This window comes from Lasiosphaeria miniovina (assembly GCF_030549165.1).
Source record: "Lasiosphaeria miniovina strain SMH2392-1A chromosome Unknown B0T26scaffold_1, whole genome shotgun sequence".
NCBI classification, from domain to species: Eukaryota; Fungi; Ascomycota; class Sordariomycetes; order Sordariales; family Lasiosphaeriaceae; genus Lasiosphaeria; species Lasiosphaeria miniovina.
This window is the reverse complement of record NW_026848220.1, coordinates 7174815-7194858: the sequence shown is the minus strand read 5'-3', so window position 1 is coordinate 7194858 and position 20044 is coordinate 7174815. Positions and strand designations below refer to the sequence as shown.

Genomic DNA, 20044 nt, shown 5'->3' with positions numbered 1-20044 from the left:
CAGTGCCCTGCCTCCAAGGCTCGCCGCGCCCTCACTTGCGACCATGGTACTCCGGGTGTCTAGCGTGCTCGCAGTTGCGACCGCGCTGTCGCTTTCATGTGTCGCATCAGCCTACCGAAACTCGACGTCGATGAACCTGGTGAGGGAGCTCAGCGTCCTCGATGACCGTCCCAAGGACTGCCCTCCATGGTATGTTGCTGACCTCACTTCTCGCGTCTCTTTGTGCGATAGTGTGCGGTAATGCGCACCCAGTGCTGGAGGGTTGAGTCTGACTGCCGTCGAACAGCTTCAACTGCAACCTGCCTACTTATTCGTGCGGCCAATACGCCCCTTGCAGCTCCTACAATGGCAAATGCAACTGCCCTGCTGGCTTCGGCGGCGACAACTGCCTAGAACCTTGTATGCGCAGATGCTCTCTACCACCACCCTTCCTCGGCAGCGTTCCTGTCTTTCGTTCATGCTAACCACCGCGCTTTAGTGTGCGGATCTCTCGCCCACGGCCCCGACCGGCCGGTGCGCGAGGACAAATATTGCGGCTGCGACGATGGATGGACGGGCATCAACTGCAATGTTTGCGCAAACGACCGCGCTTGCGACGCCCTGGTAGAGACAGGACAAGACGGAGTCTGCTACAAGGGCGGCAATGTCGTCAAGCAAAACTACCAGATGTGCGACGTCACCAACCAGGCCATCCGGAAACTCTTGGGGGATAATGTTCCGCAAGTCACCTTTACCTGCAATAAGGAATCGGCGGAATGCGATTTCCAATGTGAGTTGCTTGCTGCCTTGTATCGCTTCCCGCGCTGACACTGCCGCAGTTTGGGTCGACCAGCGCGAGTCTTTCATGTGTCAGTTGACTGACTGCGAATCCGACGCCGATTTCAACTTCGCCGGGGGCAAGAACACGACTAGTTACAAATGCGAGCATATATCCTGCGAGTGCATTTCTGACCGCATGCTCTGTGGCGAAAATGGCTCGGTCGATATCAGCGAGTTCCTGGTCAAGGAGATCAAAGGTCCCGCGAGCTTCGAGTGCTCCCAGCTGGCTGGCGCGGGCAATGACTGCTCCTTCCAGGAGCCTGCCATGAACGACCTGATCAGCCAGATGTTTGGAGATTCCAGCATTCTCTTGACGTGCGGCGCCGGCGAGTGTCTGTACCACACTGAAGTGCCCGGGTATGCGCCTCAGGTGCCCAAGATCAACACGCCGCTCATCGCTGGAGTCATTGCCGGCTGCTCGCTTTTCCTTGTCGGCGCGATCCTCGGCACCTGGTATCTTTCGAGGAAAAAGTTCAAATACGTGCCCCTGCCTCTGGACGACTCGGACGACGAGGCTATCACTCTCATGACGGACCACAAGCCGGCCTCTCTATATTTTGAGAATGTGTCTTACAACTTCAACGGCAAAGACATTCTGTCCGGCATCCAGGGCATGGCCCATCCGGGCGAAGTCACTGCCATCATGGGCGCCTCTGGGGCCGGCAAGACCACCTTCTTGGACATCCTCGCTCGCAAGAACAAGCGGGGCCAGGTGCTTGGAGACTTCTACGTCAACGGTGAAAAGGTCGGCGACGTCGACTTCAAAAACGCAGTGGGGTTCGTTGACCAAGAAGACACGATGCTTCCCACCCTGACTGTGCACGAGACCATCCTAACTAGTGCCCTCCTGCGGCTGCCGAGAGACATGGGCCGAGCTGCAAAGGAGTTGAGAGTCACCGAGGTCGAGAAGCAGCTGGGTATACACCACATCCGCGACTCTCTGATTGGGTCCGAAGAAGGGAACGGGCGTGGCATCTCTGGAGGAGAGAAGCGTCGAGTCGGCATCGCCTGCGAGTTGGTCACCAGCCCGTCCATTCTCTTCCTCGACGAACCTACCAGCGGCCTCGATGCGTACAACGCCTACAACGTGATCGAGTGCCTGGTCACGCTAGCCAAGACATACAAGCGGACTATCATTTTCACCATCCATCAACCTAGATCCAACATTGTTGCGCTCTTCGATCGGCTAATCCTGCTGGCTCGCGGTAAGACCGTCTATTCCGGCCCATTACATCAGTGCCAAGACTATTTCGACCACATTGGATACAGCTGCCCTCCTGGCTTCAATATTGCCGATTACCTTGTCGACTTGACCATGCACGCCGGCAACACCACGTCGTACGATGACGGCACTGTCGCGGCGGATGCGGCGAGCGTTGGCCCGAGCAGCACCAGAGCTGTCAAGTCGATTGCTAGTGCTGGTGGCAGCATTGGAGAGGACAGCGGGGTCGAGGCCTCGTCCTCGCGGCCCAAGGGTATGCGCCGCAATTCTGTGAGACTCAGGCAGGAAAGAGAGCTTTTTACGAGGCGCAAACACGTCGATACCGCCGCCTCCTCGGATGCCGGCGACGAATTTGGCGCCTACAGGCTCCAGAAACAGACGCTCGGAGCCGTCCCGCCTCCTTTGAATGACGATCTCCACGACCTCCCGCCGCCGGCTTTCATTGGTACCGACCTTGATCTTCTTGTGCACTCGTACATTCAGTCTGATATCGCCGGGAACACACATGACGAGATACAACAATCTATCGCTTCGGCAACGGCAAGCAACGGCCAAAACTCCAACGGACACGCGTCAGGAAGCCCTGATCTCAACCCTGGGGCGATGGGCAAGGGGTATGCTCGCGTTGGGTATTTCCGACAGTTTGTCATTCTGTCCCAGCGAACCTGGAGGAACCTATATCGCAACCCAATGCTCATGTTGACGCACTACGCAATCGCCATCCTCTTGGCCGTCTTTGCTGGCTACCTGTTTTATGGGTTGAGCATGGACATTGCCGGGTTCCAGAACCGGCTTGGCCTGTTCTTCTTCACCCTCGCCCTATTTGGTTTCAGCACGCTGACCAGCCTGGGCGTGTTCTCCCAAGAGAGGCTGCTCTTTGTGCGCGAGAGGGCCAACGGGTACTACTCGCCCATCACCTACTTCGCCGCCAAGGTACTGTTCGACATTGTCCCCCTCAGAATCATCCCGCCCATTCTCCTAGGCGCCATAATCTACCCCATGACGGGCCTCGTTGCCCAAGCCGACAAATTCTTTGTCTTTATGCTTGTATTGATATTCTTTAATTTCGCCGCTGCTGGCATCTGCCTCTTCATCGGCATTGTCTGCAAGGACGGTGGCGTGGCCAATCTCATCGGAAGCTTAGTCATGCTGTTCAGCTTGCTGTTCGCCGGTCTCCTCCTCAACCACGACGCCATCCCCGGGCCTGCCCAATGGCTCCAGAGCCTCTCGATCTTCCACTACGGCTTTGAGGCTCTTATTGTTAACGAAGTGGCGCAGCTGATTCTGGTCGACCACAAGCAAGGCATCGACATTACCGTCCCCGGCGCGGCTATTCTCTCGCTTTTCGGCTTTCGCAACTCGGCCATGTGGATGGATATCATCAACCTCGGGATATTCGGCGTCATGTTCATTATCCTGGCATATGCCGCAATGCACATTCTCCTCGTTGAAAAGCGGTAATGCGAGGCTGTGTCGGATACATGTTCCAAAACAGGCCCAGTGAGGATACGGAGGGGGATAGATTTACCGTCGAGCCATACTTTCAAAGCTTTATACTCTTGGACCCGAGGAAGAATTGTGTATGTAGATGCCTGGCTTCATGGCCAGATTCACTTTCCTTTTCTTCAATCTTTGATGACGAGAATCAGACTTGGGTATCATTGTGCAAACTTGGCGGAACTCGGGGAACTAGGTAGGTCCAAAGTTTCGATTAACATGCGCGTGCCAATCTACATTTACCTCTAGAAAGAGTATATATATTTTAAATGACGTTTTCAATTATTGTACATTCATCTACAAAAGTTCTCATACATATGCAATGGAAGTCTAATGAGTGGGCCATAGTAAAGATCTCGAGATGCCCCGTAACCCAGAAAAGACGCTGGGGTCAATCCAGCCATGTGAGACATTCAAGTGTCAAGAGGTGACGTTTCTGCTACTACAACTTGCCCCCGATCAACTCCTCCGCCACCTTCCGCTGCAGGCCCGTTGTCTTGTCGCCCGTCGGGGCCATTGTTGCGCTACTGTTTGTGGCAGTACCATATAGATCCTTCCGCAGGTTAGTGGCGTTGAGCGGCGGGCCCTCGACGTCCCAGATGCTGCGTCCGTGCTCGATGCTGCCGATGTCGAACGAGGTTTCTTTAAAAACTTCCTCCACACGCCTCTCCAAATCTTCCTCGTCCACGATGAAGTCGCCGGCCGCTGCGTACAGCTGGGCCAGCGCATCCCGGCGCGCCTCGCTCTTCAGCTGCGTCAGAGCCGCGTGCTTCTCCCGCGCCAGCCTCGCGACCTCGAACCGGTTCGGATCCGGCAGCACCGCCGTCATCGAAGCCGTGCTGGCCCGCACCGTCGACCGCGTCATCACCTCGTCTAGTTGCTCGGGCGCGTTGGCAGCGTTTAGGTTCCTCTCGTAGTTCTTCTTGCTCCGCGCCTCGTGCACGTTGTCAAACTTTTGCTTGCGTTTCAAGAGCCCCCCAAGACCCACGCCGAGAGCCTTGCGCCGGAGAGCCGCTAGGCGACGGTGCTGCTCCTCCTCGAAGCTGACGGGCGGTTTGCCAGCCTTCTCGGCCAGCGACAGCGGCGTCGCCCGCTTGATGTATTTTCTGTCTATCTCCGGGGCCCGCTTGCGATGTACGAAGATCTTCTCTTCCCAGCCGCGTTTTTCGAAGATATCCCGCGGTATGGGAAGGTGTCCGCGGATGGGCGCCAGCTTGGTGATGATGGACTGCGGCGGTTCGCGCACAGCAATGTGCTTGGGAGACTCGGGCGGGAAGATGTTCTGTATCGACACGGCTGTGCTCGGGGCGAAGGCTTCCCGGGCTCGGATGGCTGCCGCAGCCTTCTCCTGGGGCGAAAGTATTTTTTTCCCCCCGAGCGGAGGGAGGCGATGGGCCTCAGTGAGGGCCCTCGCGATAGCATTTGACACGCCACCTAATGCCCGGGTTCTTGGTTTGGGCGGCATCTTGAGCGCCCTTCTCGTGGATTGCGTCCACGGGGAGGGGCGATGATCGAAAATAGAATGTCTGGCTCGTGTCGGCCCGCACGGGGAGATGCACGTTTCGAATTTTGGGCGGCGCTGGAAAGACGACGAGGCAGGACGCACGTCGAAAGGGCCGACGACCTCTGGGAATCGAGGTTGGAAATTCTGAAGCTCGGGCAATGCTGAAATGCGCCACGCTGCTTTCGCACTAGCTTCTCCCTAGCATTCTGGCTCCGGGTGCACACTTCTGCCAGGTCACACCGCTTATTTTTTTTGGCGCGAAGACTTTCAAGCTCCACCCCGCCGAAAACTTCCTTGCTGATCTCTCCAACCCCCCAAGCCTCTTTACGTCCTGATCTTTTTTTTTCGCATTCCACGAACAAAATAAAACCAGGACTCTTTCTCTACATCTCGCAGGCGAGGCTTCTCTCTCAAACCCTTTCTCTTCATCAGTCTCTAGGTTTTCTTGGCATTAGGCAACCCGCCACAATGGGTACAGGTACGGTTCAAGCCCATCCCAATTCGAGGTCGATGCCGTTCAGAAGCTAATTATCCCCAGGAAAGAAGGAAAAGACTCGCATTGAGCGGGAGGGGAAGGTCCGCGGCGACCCGAAAGTGAAGGGCGAAAACTTTTACAGAACGGCCAAGAAGGTCAAGAGTCTTAACAGACTTACGGGGGGCAAGGCGCAGAGGAACGCGGAGGGAAAGGTTATCCAGGCCGCTGCATATCAGAGTAGAGATGCGCCCAAGGCCGTCATCGAGCCGAACCGGAGGTGGTTCACCAATACTCGTGTCATCTCCCAAGACACCTTGACATCCTTTCGGGAAGCCGTTGCCGAAAAGGAGAAGGACCCTTACAGTACGTCAGCCACCCACTACCATTCGCTTGCTCCTGTCTCTCCCGTGGGAGTTGGGCACCGGGCAGGTCTTGTTGGAGACATGCTGACATTAGTGTAGCTGTTCTGCTAAAGAGCAACAAGATCCCGCTCAGCTTAATACGTGACGAAACAAAGACACCACAAGATGGAATACTCAAACACAAAGCCAAGATGACGATTGAAACTGAGCCCTTCGAGCTGACGTTTGGCGCCAAGTCACAACGGAAAAGGCCGAAGCTCAGCTTCAACACAATCGATGATCTTGCAGCCAACACCGACAAGAGCCTCGACTCTTATCACGCAAGGCTGGAGGAGATCAAGCTACTCAACGGCACGTCTAGGCCAGTTCCCGTTGAGGGTGAAGGCGAGGGTATTTTGGAAGAGGAAGACTTGACCATCTCGACTGCCAAGGAGGCGATTTTCCTCAAGGGCACGAGCAAGCGTATTTGGAACGAGCTTTGTAAGTCTCCTACTCATTACCGTTTTGTGTTTTACTAACCTCCGCCTTAGACAAGGTTATCGACTCGTCCGATGTGCTGCTTCATGTCCTTGATGCGCGGGATCCTCTCGGCACACGATGGTATGTTTCTTTCTCCGCATAACAGTCACGGATTTTATGCTAACCTAATGCCACTATAGTCAGCATGTCGAAAAATACCTCGCCACCGAGGCTCCTCACAAACATCTTGTTTTCGTATTAAACAAGATTGACTTGGTCCCATCCAGCACAGCTGTAAGCCCCCTCATTTATTCTCCTCCTGTCTCGCCGTATTTCGTTTCGGTTCCACCTTGATGCCGCAAGTCACCTGGTCTCTCATCCTTTCACCTGAACGCAAGACGTAAAGAACCCCAGGGGTTTAGTCAGGATTCTTCCGCAAACTTGTTTGCTACATGGCAGAAATCCGTTACATTCCTGGGAGAGCAATATCCACATCCAACTTCCTCAGTCCCGTCTTGGGATTGGGGATTGACAGTCTCCGTTTTGAAGGCCGTCGCAGGATACCGGACGTGTCTCATTCGAGTTGAAGGCTACCACTTCCCTCACGGTTAGCTCGTGGTGGTCTTCTTAGTATTGATTCACACATCCCCACACCTTGCTCGCAATTTGCTATTGTCTCAATGTTCAGGAATACTGACACTTTTAGGCCGCCTGGATTCGAGTCCTCCAAAAAGACCGCCCCACATGTGCCATGAGGGCGAGCATGAAGAACCCCTTTGGCCGTGGCTCCTTGATCGATCTTCTCAGGCAATTCAGCATCCTCCACAAGGACAGAAAACAGATCAGCGTGGGGCTCATCGGCTACCCGAACACGGGCAAGTCGAGCATCATCAACGCCCTGCGCGGCAAGGCGGTCACACGAGTCGCGCCTATTCCGGGCGAGACCAAGGTTTGGCGTATGTTGCTCGCACTCTGAACCCTTGTCTCCCTTTACTAATAAGTCAACAGAGTATGTGACGTTGATGCGGAGGATATACTTGATCGACTGCCCGGGCATCGTACCCCCAAATCAGCATGACACGCCAGAGGATCTTCTCCTCCGCGGTGTTGTCCGCGTCGGTTCGTGATTTCCAGTCCATCTCGAGCGAGTTGGCTGCTAACCCCGCCACAGAGAATGTTGAGAATCCCGAGCAATACATACCCGCTGTCTTGAGGAAGGTCAAGACCCATCATATGGAGAGGACATACGAGCTCAAGGGCTGGAAGAACCACATGGAGTTCCTTGAACTCTTGGCACGCAAGTCTGGCAGGCTGCTTAAAGGCGGTGAGCCCGATGTTGATGGCGTTGCCAAGATGGTCCTCAACGATCTCATGCGCGGCAAGATCCCGTGGTTCACGCCTGCTCCCGAAATGCAGCAGCATGACGGAGTGGTTCGAGAGGGTCGTGAAGGCCGTTTCGGCGAGATTCCAGCCAAGCGGAAACGCGATGTGGACGAGGCTACCCCTGGCGCCTCGGAGGGCGCAACTCCGGCGGCAGGGAAAGGAGCCGATGCTATGACGGACGGAGAGGATAACAGTTTTGAGGGCTTTACGAGCGACAGTGATTCTGAGGATGAAGACGGGCCGGAGACGACGGCTCAGGATGACGGTGATGAAGATATGATACCCCTGGATGATTCAAGTGATGGAGAGGACGGAGAGAGCGGCTCAGATAACGGCGAAGACGATGGCGAAGCGGCGTCTGTCATGGACGTCGAAAAAGCTGCCAAAGTCGCCGAGTCAGAGTCAGAGGCTGCGCCAGTGCAGAAACGGCGCAAGAAGGTGAGGTAGTCTCTGACAAGGCGTCGGGTGGGACTGAGCTTCTCGGTTAGCCCGAGAAATAATACAACAAAGCTTGGAACAACCTCAAGTTTCCCGCTGCTGTGAACCACTTTCGCCCTGGTGAATTCCATAGTACCAACAAGAGCCTATCACTTATCCACAGTCTCTATCCTTGGGAAGATCAGAAAACGACCCTCTTCCACATATGCGGACTACTGCTACAGGTCTCTCGCCATGCGTGCCATTGAATGTTGTTCTGGGGGTCTCAGGGTAAGTAAACAGAAACTAGCTTATATTTACGAACAAGGCATCAAAGCCAAGATCTATAACCTCTCCATCCAGACTACATAATTCGCTCAACCCAATTCATTCTCGACATCTGTTCTGTCCTGATCTTACTTGTCTTCGCCGCCCGGCGGGCTGGGCGAAGCGGCAGCGGCAAACATGTCCCTAATTTGGCTGCAATGCCGCTTCCGCTCCCCGATCTTGGCCAAGATAAAGTCGGGAGCGTCCAGGTCCTAGTAAGGCGCCACCACGCGGCCGAACTCGTCGAGGGCACTGTTACTCAGGTCAGCGAATCTCGGCTAGACGTAGAACATGAACAGGAAGTACAGCCCCGTCAGGCAGTCCAGCGCCCGCGCGTACCAGAAGCTGCCCGTGTCCCAGCAGCGGCGGAGAATCTTGGTGTAGACGTCGGACTAGCGCAGTGCCGATTCTTCGGCCTCGAACATTTTCATGAATTCCTCGTGCGCCGAGGCGTACGAGTCTAGCTCCTCGCCAATAAGCTCGTCAATGCCAAGAGCCGATTTGCCGACCCCCGCACTCGAGAGCCAGGTCGGCGGGCTGAGCATCTCGATGGGACGCACGCACGCCCACTCGAGGTCGATGAGTCGCGTAATGTGCCAGTCGTCGTCGACGAAGATGTTGCTCTGGTGGAAGTCGGTCAACGTGAGGACGAACGGCCCCCCACGGAGTTGGCGACTAGTGAACTTGGCAGTAGGGCTCGCATGGTTGCCAGGGCAGCTAGCTAGGCTTCGCCGTCTTCTTAGCTGTGAATCGAGTTTGGCTGGTGCTGGATACGGCTGTCGTGGCAGGCGAGCAGGTCGAGCAAGTACGGCTCTACCGATATATATGTAAGGTCCCGTGGTATGTTTGTCGGGATGTTGTAGTTTTCCAACTGGTGCAGTTAGAACGCTAGCGGGCGGTTGGTTAGGGAGGGGATGCCTTGATCGTTTATTGTCTAGGAGCCTAACCGTGGGAGTGGGAGTTTCGCAACGGAGAGAATTATCCAAGACAAATCCCGGAAGAGGTTAGCCCTCCGGTCCGGGTCGCCGCGGTGTTCCTTCCAGGACCTGGAGAGCATCTTGCCCTCACCGATGTGCTCTATGACTAGGTATCCCACGTCAAGGATACTTCGCCGAGGGTGTGCAAAGTAAGGGGAGAGCGTGTGCCCAGACACCCACGCTCTTACGCTGCGGAAGTACCATCTCAGCCGATTGAACAAGGATTCATTCTCAAGCACTGTGAACTGGCTCGCAGTTGGCGTGTGAGTTGCCTCTCTTGAAAGATATTTAATACCGATTGCGTTCCGGGGAAACCAAAGCCGGGGTGTGGGAACGGTGGGACAGTTGCTCTGCAACCAGATGTATGTAGCAGCTTCGCAGCTTCTCATCGACGTTGCCGGGGAAGAAGGCTTCCCTGGTTTTGTACGGCAGAGGAAAACGAATGATAGCCCACTCAGGGAGGTTCAGATTACGAGGTGAAGGGGATATATATATGGGGATGCAGGCATTGAAGCTGCCGTAGATCCATTCTATCACATCTCCAAGCCGAAGATCTGCTGGGGATATATATATTCAGGTGCCGGGAAACAATTTCTGTGATTTGGGAGCGGCGCCGGTCTAGGTAGAGCCAAAATATAGCCCGCTTCTCTGGGTAGGATAGATTCTGTATGATATCGTCATCTTCTTTTAGCGCATCTTGGAGTGTGACTCTCCCCTTTAAGGGGGGTAAAGTGGTCTCCATAAAGCGCGAAGAGCAATTCGTTGATGCTGATGAGATGAACAAGGAAGGCAGCATCGACCAGCTAAGGCACCCGACAGTCTGGATGCCAAGGAACTGCAGAGTACTAGCCGATACAGTAATTACCAAACGCGATAGTACTCGGCTGTCATTTCTTTGCTTTGTCCACTTCCCTCTTCCTTTGCCTCTTCTTCTCTGCCTCACGTTTCTCCTTCAATTCATCTCTCTTCATTTTAGGCGCATTCCCTGTGCTAGAAAGTTGTTCGATTGGTTTTAGTCGAGTAGAACATCATTCACCTTTTTGATATCTTCTTTAGTCGTGGTCGTGTCGTCCATATCTGTGGGCTTCGTGGATCAGACTACCTAGGACAGAGTCCGTAAGCAATGTGCCGATTGAAGGGCTGAAAGATAGGTGTCTGTTATTCTTGGAATATGTTGATAAAAGACAGGCACGCTGTGATGGGAACCCCTCAACATGCTTTGTTCGGCTACAAGGCCCCGACGTCTCTTTACCCCCTCCCTAACCGCAACATCACGATACTACCCGAGGGCTTGTGTCGGCTTCGTACCCTATGCACAAGCCGAGCAGCCCTACGAACTTTTGACGTGAGCCATCGAGGATGCAGTACCAGGTTTCCAGGTGCCCATTGAACTAGATGCAGCGAGGTGCATTTATTCTTACTAGTTACGAGGTGTCTGCCTACTTGGTGTGAACAGTGAGGCTGTCGGCGTGCATATTTCCCGAAACCCTCAATGCAGGCAATACGAACTAACACTTGCTGGTTTCTCAGAAAGCGAACTCGCTCAGCTTCCAGAGTCAGCTGTATTCCCGTTTCATTCACTCAACTTAATTATTCAAAATCCAGAAGAGTCCAACTGCATCCCAGAGTACAAGCGCTCTATCCGTATAATTGCACCTTTCCAGCTAGCAAAGGCAAAGCGTCTCGCCACCTCGTGAACCCCTCGTCCATCATATAGTTTCTATTCTCTCAGCCTCTTCCCTTTTGTAGACAACGCAGCTGTGCTATGGCACAGGTGGCTTTTCCAAGCTTTCTACAAAGTACCATTCTTGGTTAGCTGGAAACTCTCCGCAAATCCCTAACTACATATAATGTAGGGTCGAACAACACAATCGCACTGCCGACTCTTTGTGAAGAGAGGACGACAAAGAGATAGGTCAAAGCGGGAGAACAGGCTCTTGCTTGCAAATAGGCGCCCTATACAAGCCACAGTAGTGGGTGGTTTGTGCTCTCTTGAACTGCCTAAAGACACTGCCTTTCAGAAAATCGAGACAATAAATAAATAAGGTATATACCTGCCTACATCATTGCAAGCACTTACAGGTTTCTTTTTTTGTGCAGGGGCAAGGTTCTCGGAGGGCATTAACAGAGGCCATGATAAATACCTATGCCTACAACATGCTGGATATTTGGAGCACAATCCCATCCACTTGACTTCTTAACTCTGGCGCCTTACTCACAGGTTTGTCTCATCCGCATTCTTCCGATAGGGCCATCATGTCTAACAACGGTAGCCAGGAGAAACATAACGCAACAGCCCCGGAGAAGGATCCGGAGCGGCAACCCTCGCCGCTGCCAGACTCGCCACTGGACGAGTACAACACGAACCCCGTCGGGGGGTTGGTCTCTAGCGTGCGGTCGCTGCTCGAGCGGTCGCTTCGGAGAATGAAGAGAGAAAAGAATCGTAAGCCCGGCACCGCCGACCAGACTTGCATCCAAAAGCCGACGTTGACTCCGACAGCTTCGGAGCTAGAGTTGTCGAGCATAAACGCGGATAACGACTGGGAGGAGACCGCTGAGGAGGACTGCGAATACGATGGCGCCGCGAAAGACGAACACGGAGACTGGTACTACGAAGACGAGAACTTTGACTTTGACGAACTTGAGGACGTTGTCGGTTATGCCGTTTCTGACGATGCTGAAGGTGCCGACGAGGACGAGGACGAGGACAAGTCGGTCATCGCTGGGCAGCTGCTTCGTGCACCCACGCAGCACCGATCCACTGGACGTGACATGGACTATGACACCCCTTCTCGTCGTTAGCCCTTCATCTTTGATGAAGACGGTAAGTCTGGACAGGTGACTAAACGATAGTTCAACTCTTGAGTAACCCAGGTTTTTCTTTCTCTTCTTTTGTTTATCTTAATCAACGAAATTTATTGCTACCCTTAATTTCACTTTGTCTATTGGCCCAAACGCTTCCAAGTACGTTACCCAAAGCCCGATGTAGGTGATGTGTGAGTTTAAACCAACATGATCTTCTTCCGTTTCTATTAATTTATTAATCTATTAATCTATTTTCTCATCTTTATATATTTCCTCGTGTCAAGCTTACACTGTTCCGCCTCGGCCCTTCACCCGTGATAAAGCTTAACTCCTTTTTCCGGAATAACCCGCGGCTTGGAGCATGATGACGTGTGTAACCTAGGTAGGTAGTTGCTGATGAGACACGATATAGAATACGCCTTGGGCGTCTTGGGGGCTGTGCCTGGCGAGGCTGCTGATTTGTTGCTGCGGTTGCCGACTACAGAGGCTCGTTTCGACTGGCCGACCCAAGGTTGACAGTCCCCTTCACACCACCCCTCATCTGCTCAGTCCAGCCTCGCTGCCTCGAATTCACTGCCGTTCCCCAGCCCTGACTTGCTGAGCTATTCATCATTCCATGATGTCTTGCATATGCGCCCTCTGTGCAGTTTGATTTGACGTGAGACTTGTCTTTGTTTTAAGGATTCTCTCTAATATCGGGCAGGGATCGCCGAGAACCCTCAACGTGACAGGTCTGACGGTCCTCTTTGAGCCAAAGGAGCCTTCTGTCGAGTAAGTCACTGGGTTGATGGCGTCGCCTGAGGTGACTACTGACGCTGATTTGGTGTTTGCTTAGCATTGTGTTTGTTCATGGATTTACCGGCCATCCTGCGCGGACCTGGACCTGCAAGAAAGGCGATTTACCAACCGTAGATGGCGACGTTGAAGATGAGGACGACCTCGAGCCACCGGTGCCTGACTCCAGGTCTCAAAAGTTTAACCCTTTCTCAAAGTCTTCTCCTGCGAAGGGCGCCAAATCCAAGACAGCCCCGGTCTGCTGGCCTCGCAATTTGCTCCCAATCTCCATCCCTCATGCCCGCGTCTTGGCATATGATTACGACACCAATATGAGGCATATCCTCGGCTCACCTTTGAACAGAAACACGGTCTACGACATCGCCAAAGACCTCTTACTCATCCTGGAGGCTGACCGTCGCCAAGAACCCGCTCGTCGGCTCCTGTTCGTTGCACACAGCCTCGGGGGAATCGTCGTCAAGAAATTGCTGAGACAGGCTAGCTGTCAGACGGATCTGGACCTGCGCAAAGTCTTCGACTCAACAACGGGAATCGTCTTCTTCGGCACGCCCCACGGCGTCGCGGACCCGTGCGGCTTTGTTCAGCACGTCGCCGCCGAGACAATGATCGGATCGCTAGGTTTTCCGCCAATAAACAGATAGTCAACACACTACTGCCATCGTCCGAACGCCTCAAAGAGCTGAGGGATGAGTTTGGACCCCTCGCGCATAAACAGTAATAGACGATACATTTCTTCCAAGAGAGCATCGGCATCAAGGTCCTCGAGGGGAGGAAGGTAGTTGACGACAACTCATCCTGCCTGAACGCCCCATTGATTGAGAGGACGCAGTACATTACGCGAAATCACATGGACATGTGCCGGTTTACAGGACTCGGCGACGTCGAATACACCAAAGTTGTAGCCGCACTAGACCGAATTCTTTCCAGAGAGCCGCTGTCCTTTAGGCGACCGAAACGAACAAGGGCCAAATCCCTCACTTCTGACGAACTGAAAGAACTTGTGCACTCACTCCGGTTCGACCAGCTCGACTCTAGGCACATGTCGATCAAGAACGCCCACGATAGGACGTGCCGCTGGTTTCTGGACAGGTCTGGTTATCTTGACTGGCTTGATGACGGCAAATTGAGCGAGCACGATGGCTTTAAGCCCGGAGCCGGAAGGTCAACACTGATGAAATTTCTTGTCGCACATTCTAGGAAGTCGACGGAGGGCAAAATTTTACTTCAATTCTTCTTCCACGCCTGGGGAACAGATCTAGAGCAATCCACCACCGGAATGTATCGATCACTCTTGCTACAGCTTCTCAATTATCTTCTACAGCCCGAGGTCATATTCGAGTATTCGAGGCTCTGGGCTACTCGTCTTGGAATAGTGGAGGCAACCATGAATGGCACGTGGAACCGCTGAAGAACCTCCTTGAAGAGGCTATCCGACGGCTTGGGCGGGCCTCGGTGGTGTTTTTCATTGACGCTCTTGACGAGTGCGACGAGGACCAGGCCCGAGACATGGTCATATTCCTCCAACGGCTCGGGGACATTGCTATCTCATCCGACACCTACCTGCGGATTCTATTTTCTAGCAGACACCACCCAGCCATCACAATCCCGACGGGCATCAGCGTGATCCTTGAAGGCCAGGAGGGCCATAATCAGGACATTGTCACGTATATTGATAGCCGGTTGAGGATTGGCCGGACGAGTCTCGACCGGCAAATACGGACTCGACTTCTAGACAAGGCTGCTGGCGTGTTTATGTGGGTCGTCCTCGTCGTTGACATGTTGAACAAGGAGCAAGACAGGGGCCGAACAGGCCGCCGGCTCCAAAAAATGCTCGAAGATATCCCTGGCGACTTGCATAAACTCTTTTCCGATATTCTGACACGAGACGGTGGCAACGCAGACGAGTTGCGTCTCTGCATCCAATGGGTCTTGTTTGCGCAAGGGCCTCTGGGTCCCGAGGAGCTATATTTTGCCATCATCGCAGGGACCGAGCCGGACGAACTCTCAAAGTGAGACTCTCAGGAAACGTCACCAGATGCCATCAGAAAGTTCATATTGAGTGCCTCCATGGGGTTGACAGAGGTGACAAATTCGGACCCTCCAACCGTTCAATTCATACACGAATCCGTCCGAGACTTTCTCCTGGGAGCCGATAGCTTAAGAGAGGTGTGGCCAGACTCGATTTGCCGCAACGGCGATCGTCAGGGGCAAAGCCACCAGCGGCTGGCAGAGTGTTGCATCGAATACATCAACAAGACCAGCGCCGAAAGTGACATGGTCGCATCTCCCCCCCTCCCCCCCACCCCCCAGAAACATTGGGTGGGAAAAGACGTGCAAGAATCAAAATGGGTTTTCCGTTCCTGGAATATGCATTAAATGAAGTTCTCCATCACGGCGAAGCCGGCATCGATCGAGAAATATTTCTCGAGAAGTTTCCACTTGCGGCCTGGCGGAAGCTTCACAACTTCTTCCGAACCCCCCGAACCAGTTATTATACCGACAACGTCAGCCTGCTGTATTTGCTGGCCGAGCAAAACGCAACGGCTCTTATCCGGGCACACTCGTATCACCAATCTTGCTTGGACGCCAGTGGCGAGCAATATGGCACACCATACTTTGCTGCATTGTGCAAAAATTCCGCAGAAGCTGCCCAGCTTCTCCTTGAGGCCGAGACAGGGCCACTTCCACGCTGGCCTGAGACCTACCGGTATATACGTGGAAGTCAGATCTTGAGTCTCGGGTTCGTCTTTTCCCATCGTACTGCCATCCTATTGTATCTCACAAGGGCTGAAGACGAGGCCGCTATCCGCTTGCTCCTTCCACGCAACGTTGACCCTAATCCGGTAGATGATTCGGGGTGCACACTACTACACGTGGCTGCTGGAAGAGGGTCTACAACTATCGTGGAGCTGCTACTAGCCACGGATGGGGTAGAAGCCAACTCAAGAGATAATGATGGTTAGACGCTTTTACATTTGGCCGCAAAACCTGGACATGAAGATATCGAGGAGCTGCTACCAGCTACGGATGGGGTAGAAGCTAGCTCAAGAGACAATTATGGTTGGACACCATTCTCTTGCGTCGTAAGATAGGGACAAAAAGCCATCTGGAGCTACTAATAGCCACGGATGGGGTAGAACCCGACTCAAGAGATGAGTATGGTCGGACGCCATTACATTTGGCCGCAGAACATGGACAGACGGCTATCGTCAAGGTGCTGCTGGCCACGGGTAGAGTCGACCCGCAGTCGAGAGATATAAATGACCGGACGCCACTTCATTCGGCCGCAGGCAACGGAAAGAAGAAAATCGTTGAGTTATTACTAGCCACAGGCCTAGTCGACCCCGACGCGGGAAACCGCCACGGCGAGACACCGCTGAGAGCGGCCATACTTGCTGGACACAAGGCCATCGTCGAACTATTACTAGCCACAGGCCGAGCTAACCTAGATTCAAAAGATGTAGACGGCATGACGATATTAAGCACAGCCGCAGCAACGGAAAATGGTCACGCCCTTGAATGTTTACTAGCCACGGGCAAAGTTGACGTCGATTCAAGAGACAACGCTGGCCAGACACCGTTTAGCAGGGCCGCTGAGCGGGGATATGGTGATGTCCTCGAGGCCCTGATGGCTACAGGCAAAGTCGATATCAATTCGCGGGACAACTCTGGCATGACGCCATTCCACTGGGCCGTTCAGCGAGGGCAAGCTGGCCTCGTCGAGCTATTGCTCGCCACTGGCAAAGTCGATATGGATTTGCGGGATGACTCTGGGAAGACTCCATTACGTGTGGCCGTCGAGGTATGGCAGGTTCCCAGCATCGAGCTATTGCTCGCTACTGGCGAAGTTGATATTAATTCTCAGGACTACTCTGGGAAGACGGCGCTCCAATGGGCTACTGAGAATGGTCCTTAGTGGGCTGAAGATGAGGCGCACGACGCCGTTATCCAGCTTTTAAGGAATGCGAGTGATGATGATGCTGATAGAACGCTGCTGGTCTCAGCTCCTGCGGCAAAGCAAGAGGTCGCCGTGGATATATTGCCGGTTTCGGGCACTGCCGACCGGATCTGACACCGGCACATCCGTTAGAATACGTACCAAATATGTATACTGGTACTGGCAGACGCCTTCAGTGTCGAGGCTCAATAAAGACGCTTGCTTGCGACTTTGAAGCCTCCATGGCCAGGACTCTCCTTTTAAGAAGCCACAAGAGACATCGGAAATAACCCTAACCCTATAAAGCCCTTTATTGGTTCCTCCTACTTGCATTTTTTCTAGCAACCTCCAGAGACAAGCTTCGGAGAATAGTGAATACAAGGTATCGTGTAGAGTTGAATGTCCTAGCTCCATCTTCAACCTACTAAATTTAGCGCAGTCGAGGCTTTGGATCTGGTTCGTCGTCAATGTCAAGTCGCTGTGAAGCTTCGGGAAGGTACCCCTCCATTGACAGCAACCACCCCGCCCCGCCCAGTTGCGGCAGAGCAGCTCCCACAGGAGCGTCCAGGTACTATGCCTAGGCAGGAATTTGGAATAAGATGCCGGTCTGATCGGACGGCCGTTGGATGGCATCATTGAGCCCGGTTCTGGCGCTGCAGGAGGCTAAGTAAGCCGTAAGCAACAATCCGACCATTTATTTGCATTACTTAGAACAGGCGCCATAAGACTCTCTCTGCCCCCCCCTCCTCGTCAGCTCTTCGCTATCCAACAACCCTCACCACCAAAACCGCCCCACGCAAGAACGAACCTCAGTCCCCAGCCATGGCTCTCCCACCAAAGTTCAAGGGCCACCGCCTCGCCTTTTACGAGGCCGCCGCCGCCCCGGAGCTGCCGCAGCACACCGTTGAGGTGTTCCTCGACTACGTGTGCCCCTTCTCAGCGAGTTGAGTTCCCCGTTTCCCCTTCCAGCCACCTACGTACATCGCCCTGTCCAATCTCAAGTAACTGTCCTCCCGTACTTACACACGCTTAAAAAATCAGAGCTCTTCAACACCGTCTACAACACTCTCACGCCAGCTCTGCGCGCGGACCCCGTACTCTCGCGCAAGGTGCAGTTCGTCTTCCGGCACCAAGTGCAGCCGTGGCACCCGTCGTCGACGCTCGCGCACGAGGCGGGGCTCGCCGTGCAGCGGCTGGCGCCTTCGCAGTTCTGGGCGTTCAGCGCGGCGCTGTTTGGCGCGCAGAAGGAGTTCTTCGACGTGTCCGTGGTCGGGGAGACGCGCAACGAGACGTACAAGCGGCTGGCACAGCTGGCAGCGTCGAGCACGGGGGGCAGCGTGGACGCGGACGAGGTGTACAAGCTACTGGCGATCCCGGGGCGGGCGGCCGATGACGGCAGCCTCAACGTCGGCAACGCCGTGACCAACGACCTCAAGGTGGTGGTCAAGATGGCGCGGCTGGTCGGGGTGCACGTCAGCCCGACCGTCATCTTTGACGGCGTCGTGGCCAACGACATCAGCAGCAGCTGGACCGTGGAGCAGTGGCTGGACTGGCTGAAGAAGAATGTTGCCTGAGAGGCCACACAGGGTTGCTGGCTGGAGACTTGGGGTAGAACATGTTTGGCAGCAAATGTTATTGGCGGAGGGGGGTGGGCGACGTATTTCACTGCAGTTGTCAGTCGTAACGATGTCACTCAAAGAAAAACGATCACTCTCCTATTGCCCCTAGTCTAGCTAGCTAGTTGCCCATCTATGAGCGCATTATGCCGAGTCTAGAAAACCCAGAAACCCCAGAATATGCCAGGAAGAATCTTGGGATGCATGATGCAAGCACTCCAGCCCGGAGGATGCCCTATTGCCGTAACATCGATGACAGTAGAAAGGGCACAACGAGTAGAAATAGTAGCGGGGATATTTACACACAAAGGAACATGCCTTGGGGCTATTTACAGCCTGTCCAGCTTTCTCCGAATGTTTCTCGTCTTGCGCTGAAGCTTCTTGTACTTCTTCTTCTTCATCTTCAGCTTTCTTTGCCGGCGCACGCTGATGGCCTGCATGGTGCCGTCTTGCACGCGGGAGCTGTAGTAACGCAGCTGTCGCAGAGCCACGCGCCCGAGGAAGGTGCGCAGTTGCGCGTCCTCGTTGATCATTTCCAGGCCCGTGGCCACCACCTTGTACTCGCCGTCTGCATCGAGGGTTTCTTCGAGCGTCACAATGGCCCTGTGGATGCGTGTCTGCGGCTCCTGCTCGGCAGCCTCCTCGGCGGCGGCGGCCTCGGCTTCGGCCTGGGCATCGGTGACCGGCTCAGGCGCCGGAGGGGGATAATACGGCTGAAAGTGGCCCGCCATGGCATTGAGCTGTAGGTAGACGCTGGCCTCGGAGCCGTCTTGGCGCTTGAAAGCAATCTTTGTAGCACCATCTTCGGCCTCTTGTTGCTCCTCCTGCAGCTGCAGTTGCTGGTGCTGGTGCTGGTGCTGGTCCTTGCTAATAGTCAAGTTGGCGAGGGGCTGCTCGAGCTGCTGTACCGTCTTGTCCAGGGTCTGGATGACATCTGCGGTCCGGCGCGTTCGGGATCGCTGGTTGAAGATCTCGGCAAAGGCAGCATCGGTCACGGCCGTGGGCATAAGCTGCGTGACCGAGAATGGTCTGTGGAGTGCGAAAAAGGTCGAGAGAGCTAGGCCTAAGAGACACGGGTCAGCTATTTCTGATATATGGACGCAGCAGAAAGGCCTGCGCGGAGTACAACTAACTCTCATCCTTGATATGCCTGGTGCTTGGAACGCTGGGGAGCTGTGGCGTTGTCGACGAGGCCTTGGTCTTCCTCTTGCGCTTCTCTTCGGTGGTTTTGGAGCCGTCCGAGGCAGGGACAGCGGGCCGAGAAGCGTAGTCTCGCGATCCATCGTCGGGGCTCGACGGCTTCGAAGAGGAATATCGGCGTTGGTGGCAATTGGGCTTGTAGGAGAGGCCGAAGGTGGCCGTGGCCCGGGGGATAGTCGAGGTTAGGGAGGAGATGACGGGTGACTGGGGCGCCGCCGAAGCAAATCGTCGCACCGATGAGGGTAACAT

At 54.3% G+C, this 20044-nt stretch overlaps 8 protein-coding genes across 8 annotated transcripts; 5 read left to right on the top strand and 3 right to left on the bottom strand.

Moving 5' to 3' along the window:
* Positions 1 to 43: 43 nt before the first annotated feature.
* On the top strand, positions 44 to 3502 carry B0T26DRAFT_746878 (uncharacterized protein; the record flags this gene model as incomplete). The annotated part of the gene is made up of 4 exons (XM_060444756.1): positions 44 to 189; positions 287 to 399; positions 479 to 769; positions 819 to 3502. 4 exons carry the CDS (start codon positions 44 to 46, stop codon positions 3500 to 3502), a joined length of 3234 nt encoding a protein of 1077 aa, XP_060303930.1.
* Positions 3503 to 3980: 478 nt separating this feature from the next.
* B0T26DRAFT_634897 (uncharacterized protein) lies at positions 3981 to 5003 on the bottom strand (the record flags this gene model as incomplete). The annotated part of the gene is made up of 1 exon (XM_060436668.1): positions 3981 to 5003. The coding sequence occupies one exon, from the start codon at positions 5001 to 5003 to the stop codon at positions 3981 to 3983; it is 1023 nt and encodes a 340-aa protein (XP_060303929.1).
* A 211-nt stretch (positions 5004 to 5214) lies between these two features.
* On the top strand, positions 5215 to 8531 carry B0T26DRAFT_93853 (NUC091 domain-containing protein). The gene is made up of 8 exons (XM_060448158.1): positions 5215 to 5520; positions 5581 to 5880; positions 5979 to 6359; positions 6410 to 6479; positions 6539 to 6632; positions 7045 to 7294; positions 7347 to 7457; positions 7510 to 8531. Exons 1-8 carry the CDS (start codon positions 5511 to 5513, stop codon positions 8166 to 8168), a joined length of 1875 nt encoding a protein of 624 aa, XP_060303928.1. The 5' UTR covers positions 5215 to 5510; the 3' UTR covers positions 8169 to 8531.
* Positions 8532 to 8677: 146 nt separating this feature from the next.
* On the bottom strand, positions 8678 to 10413 carry B0T26DRAFT_737508 (uncharacterized protein; the record flags this gene model as incomplete). Its single annotated transcript, XM_060443454.1, has 7 exons — positions 8678 to 8704; positions 8750 to 8810; positions 8859 to 9140; positions 9353 to 9399; positions 9436 to 9687; positions 9800 to 9996; positions 10386 to 10413. The coding sequence occupies 7 exons, from the start codon at positions 10411 to 10413 to the stop codon at positions 8678 to 8680; spliced, it is 894 nt and encodes a 297-aa protein (XP_060303927.1).
* A 1145-nt stretch (positions 10414 to 11558) lies between these two features.
* B0T26DRAFT_798734 (uncharacterized protein) lies at positions 11559 to 15284 on the top strand. The gene is made up of 9 exons (XM_060446954.1): positions 11559 to 11663; positions 11716 to 11885; positions 11943 to 12157; positions 12245 to 12266; positions 12408 to 12427; positions 12951 to 13018; positions 13083 to 13660; positions 13783 to 14203; positions 14416 to 15284. Exons 2-9 carry the CDS (start codon positions 11867 to 11869, stop codon positions 15053 to 15055), a joined length of 1983 nt encoding a protein of 660 aa, XP_060303926.1. The 5' UTR covers positions 11559 to 11663; positions 11716 to 11866; the 3' UTR covers positions 15056 to 15284.
* Positions 15285 to 16511: 1227 nt separating this feature from the next.
* On the top strand, positions 16512 to 17114 carry B0T26DRAFT_671245 (ankyrin repeat-containing domain protein; the record flags this gene model as incomplete). Its single annotated transcript, XM_060439296.1, has 2 exons — positions 16512 to 16844; positions 16959 to 17114. The coding sequence occupies 2 exons, from the start codon at positions 16512 to 16514 to the stop codon at positions 17112 to 17114; spliced, it is 489 nt and encodes a 162-aa protein (XP_060303925.1).
* Positions 17115 to 17801: 687 nt separating this feature from the next.
* On the top strand, positions 17802 to 18553 carry B0T26DRAFT_737507 (thioredoxin-like protein; the record flags this gene model as incomplete). The annotated part of the gene is made up of 2 exons (XM_060443453.1): positions 17802 to 17922; positions 18021 to 18553. The coding sequence occupies 2 exons, from the start codon at positions 17802 to 17804 to the stop codon at positions 18551 to 18553; spliced, it is 654 nt and encodes a 217-aa protein (XP_060303924.1).
* A 371-nt stretch (positions 18554 to 18924) lies between these two features.
* B0T26DRAFT_633788 (uncharacterized protein) lies at positions 18925 to 20044 on the bottom strand (the record flags this gene model as incomplete). Its single annotated transcript, XM_060436569.1, has 2 exons — positions 18925 to 19658; positions 19729 to 20044. 2 exons carry the CDS (start codon positions 20042 to 20044, stop codon positions 18925 to 18927), a joined length of 1050 nt encoding a protein of 349 aa, XP_060303923.1.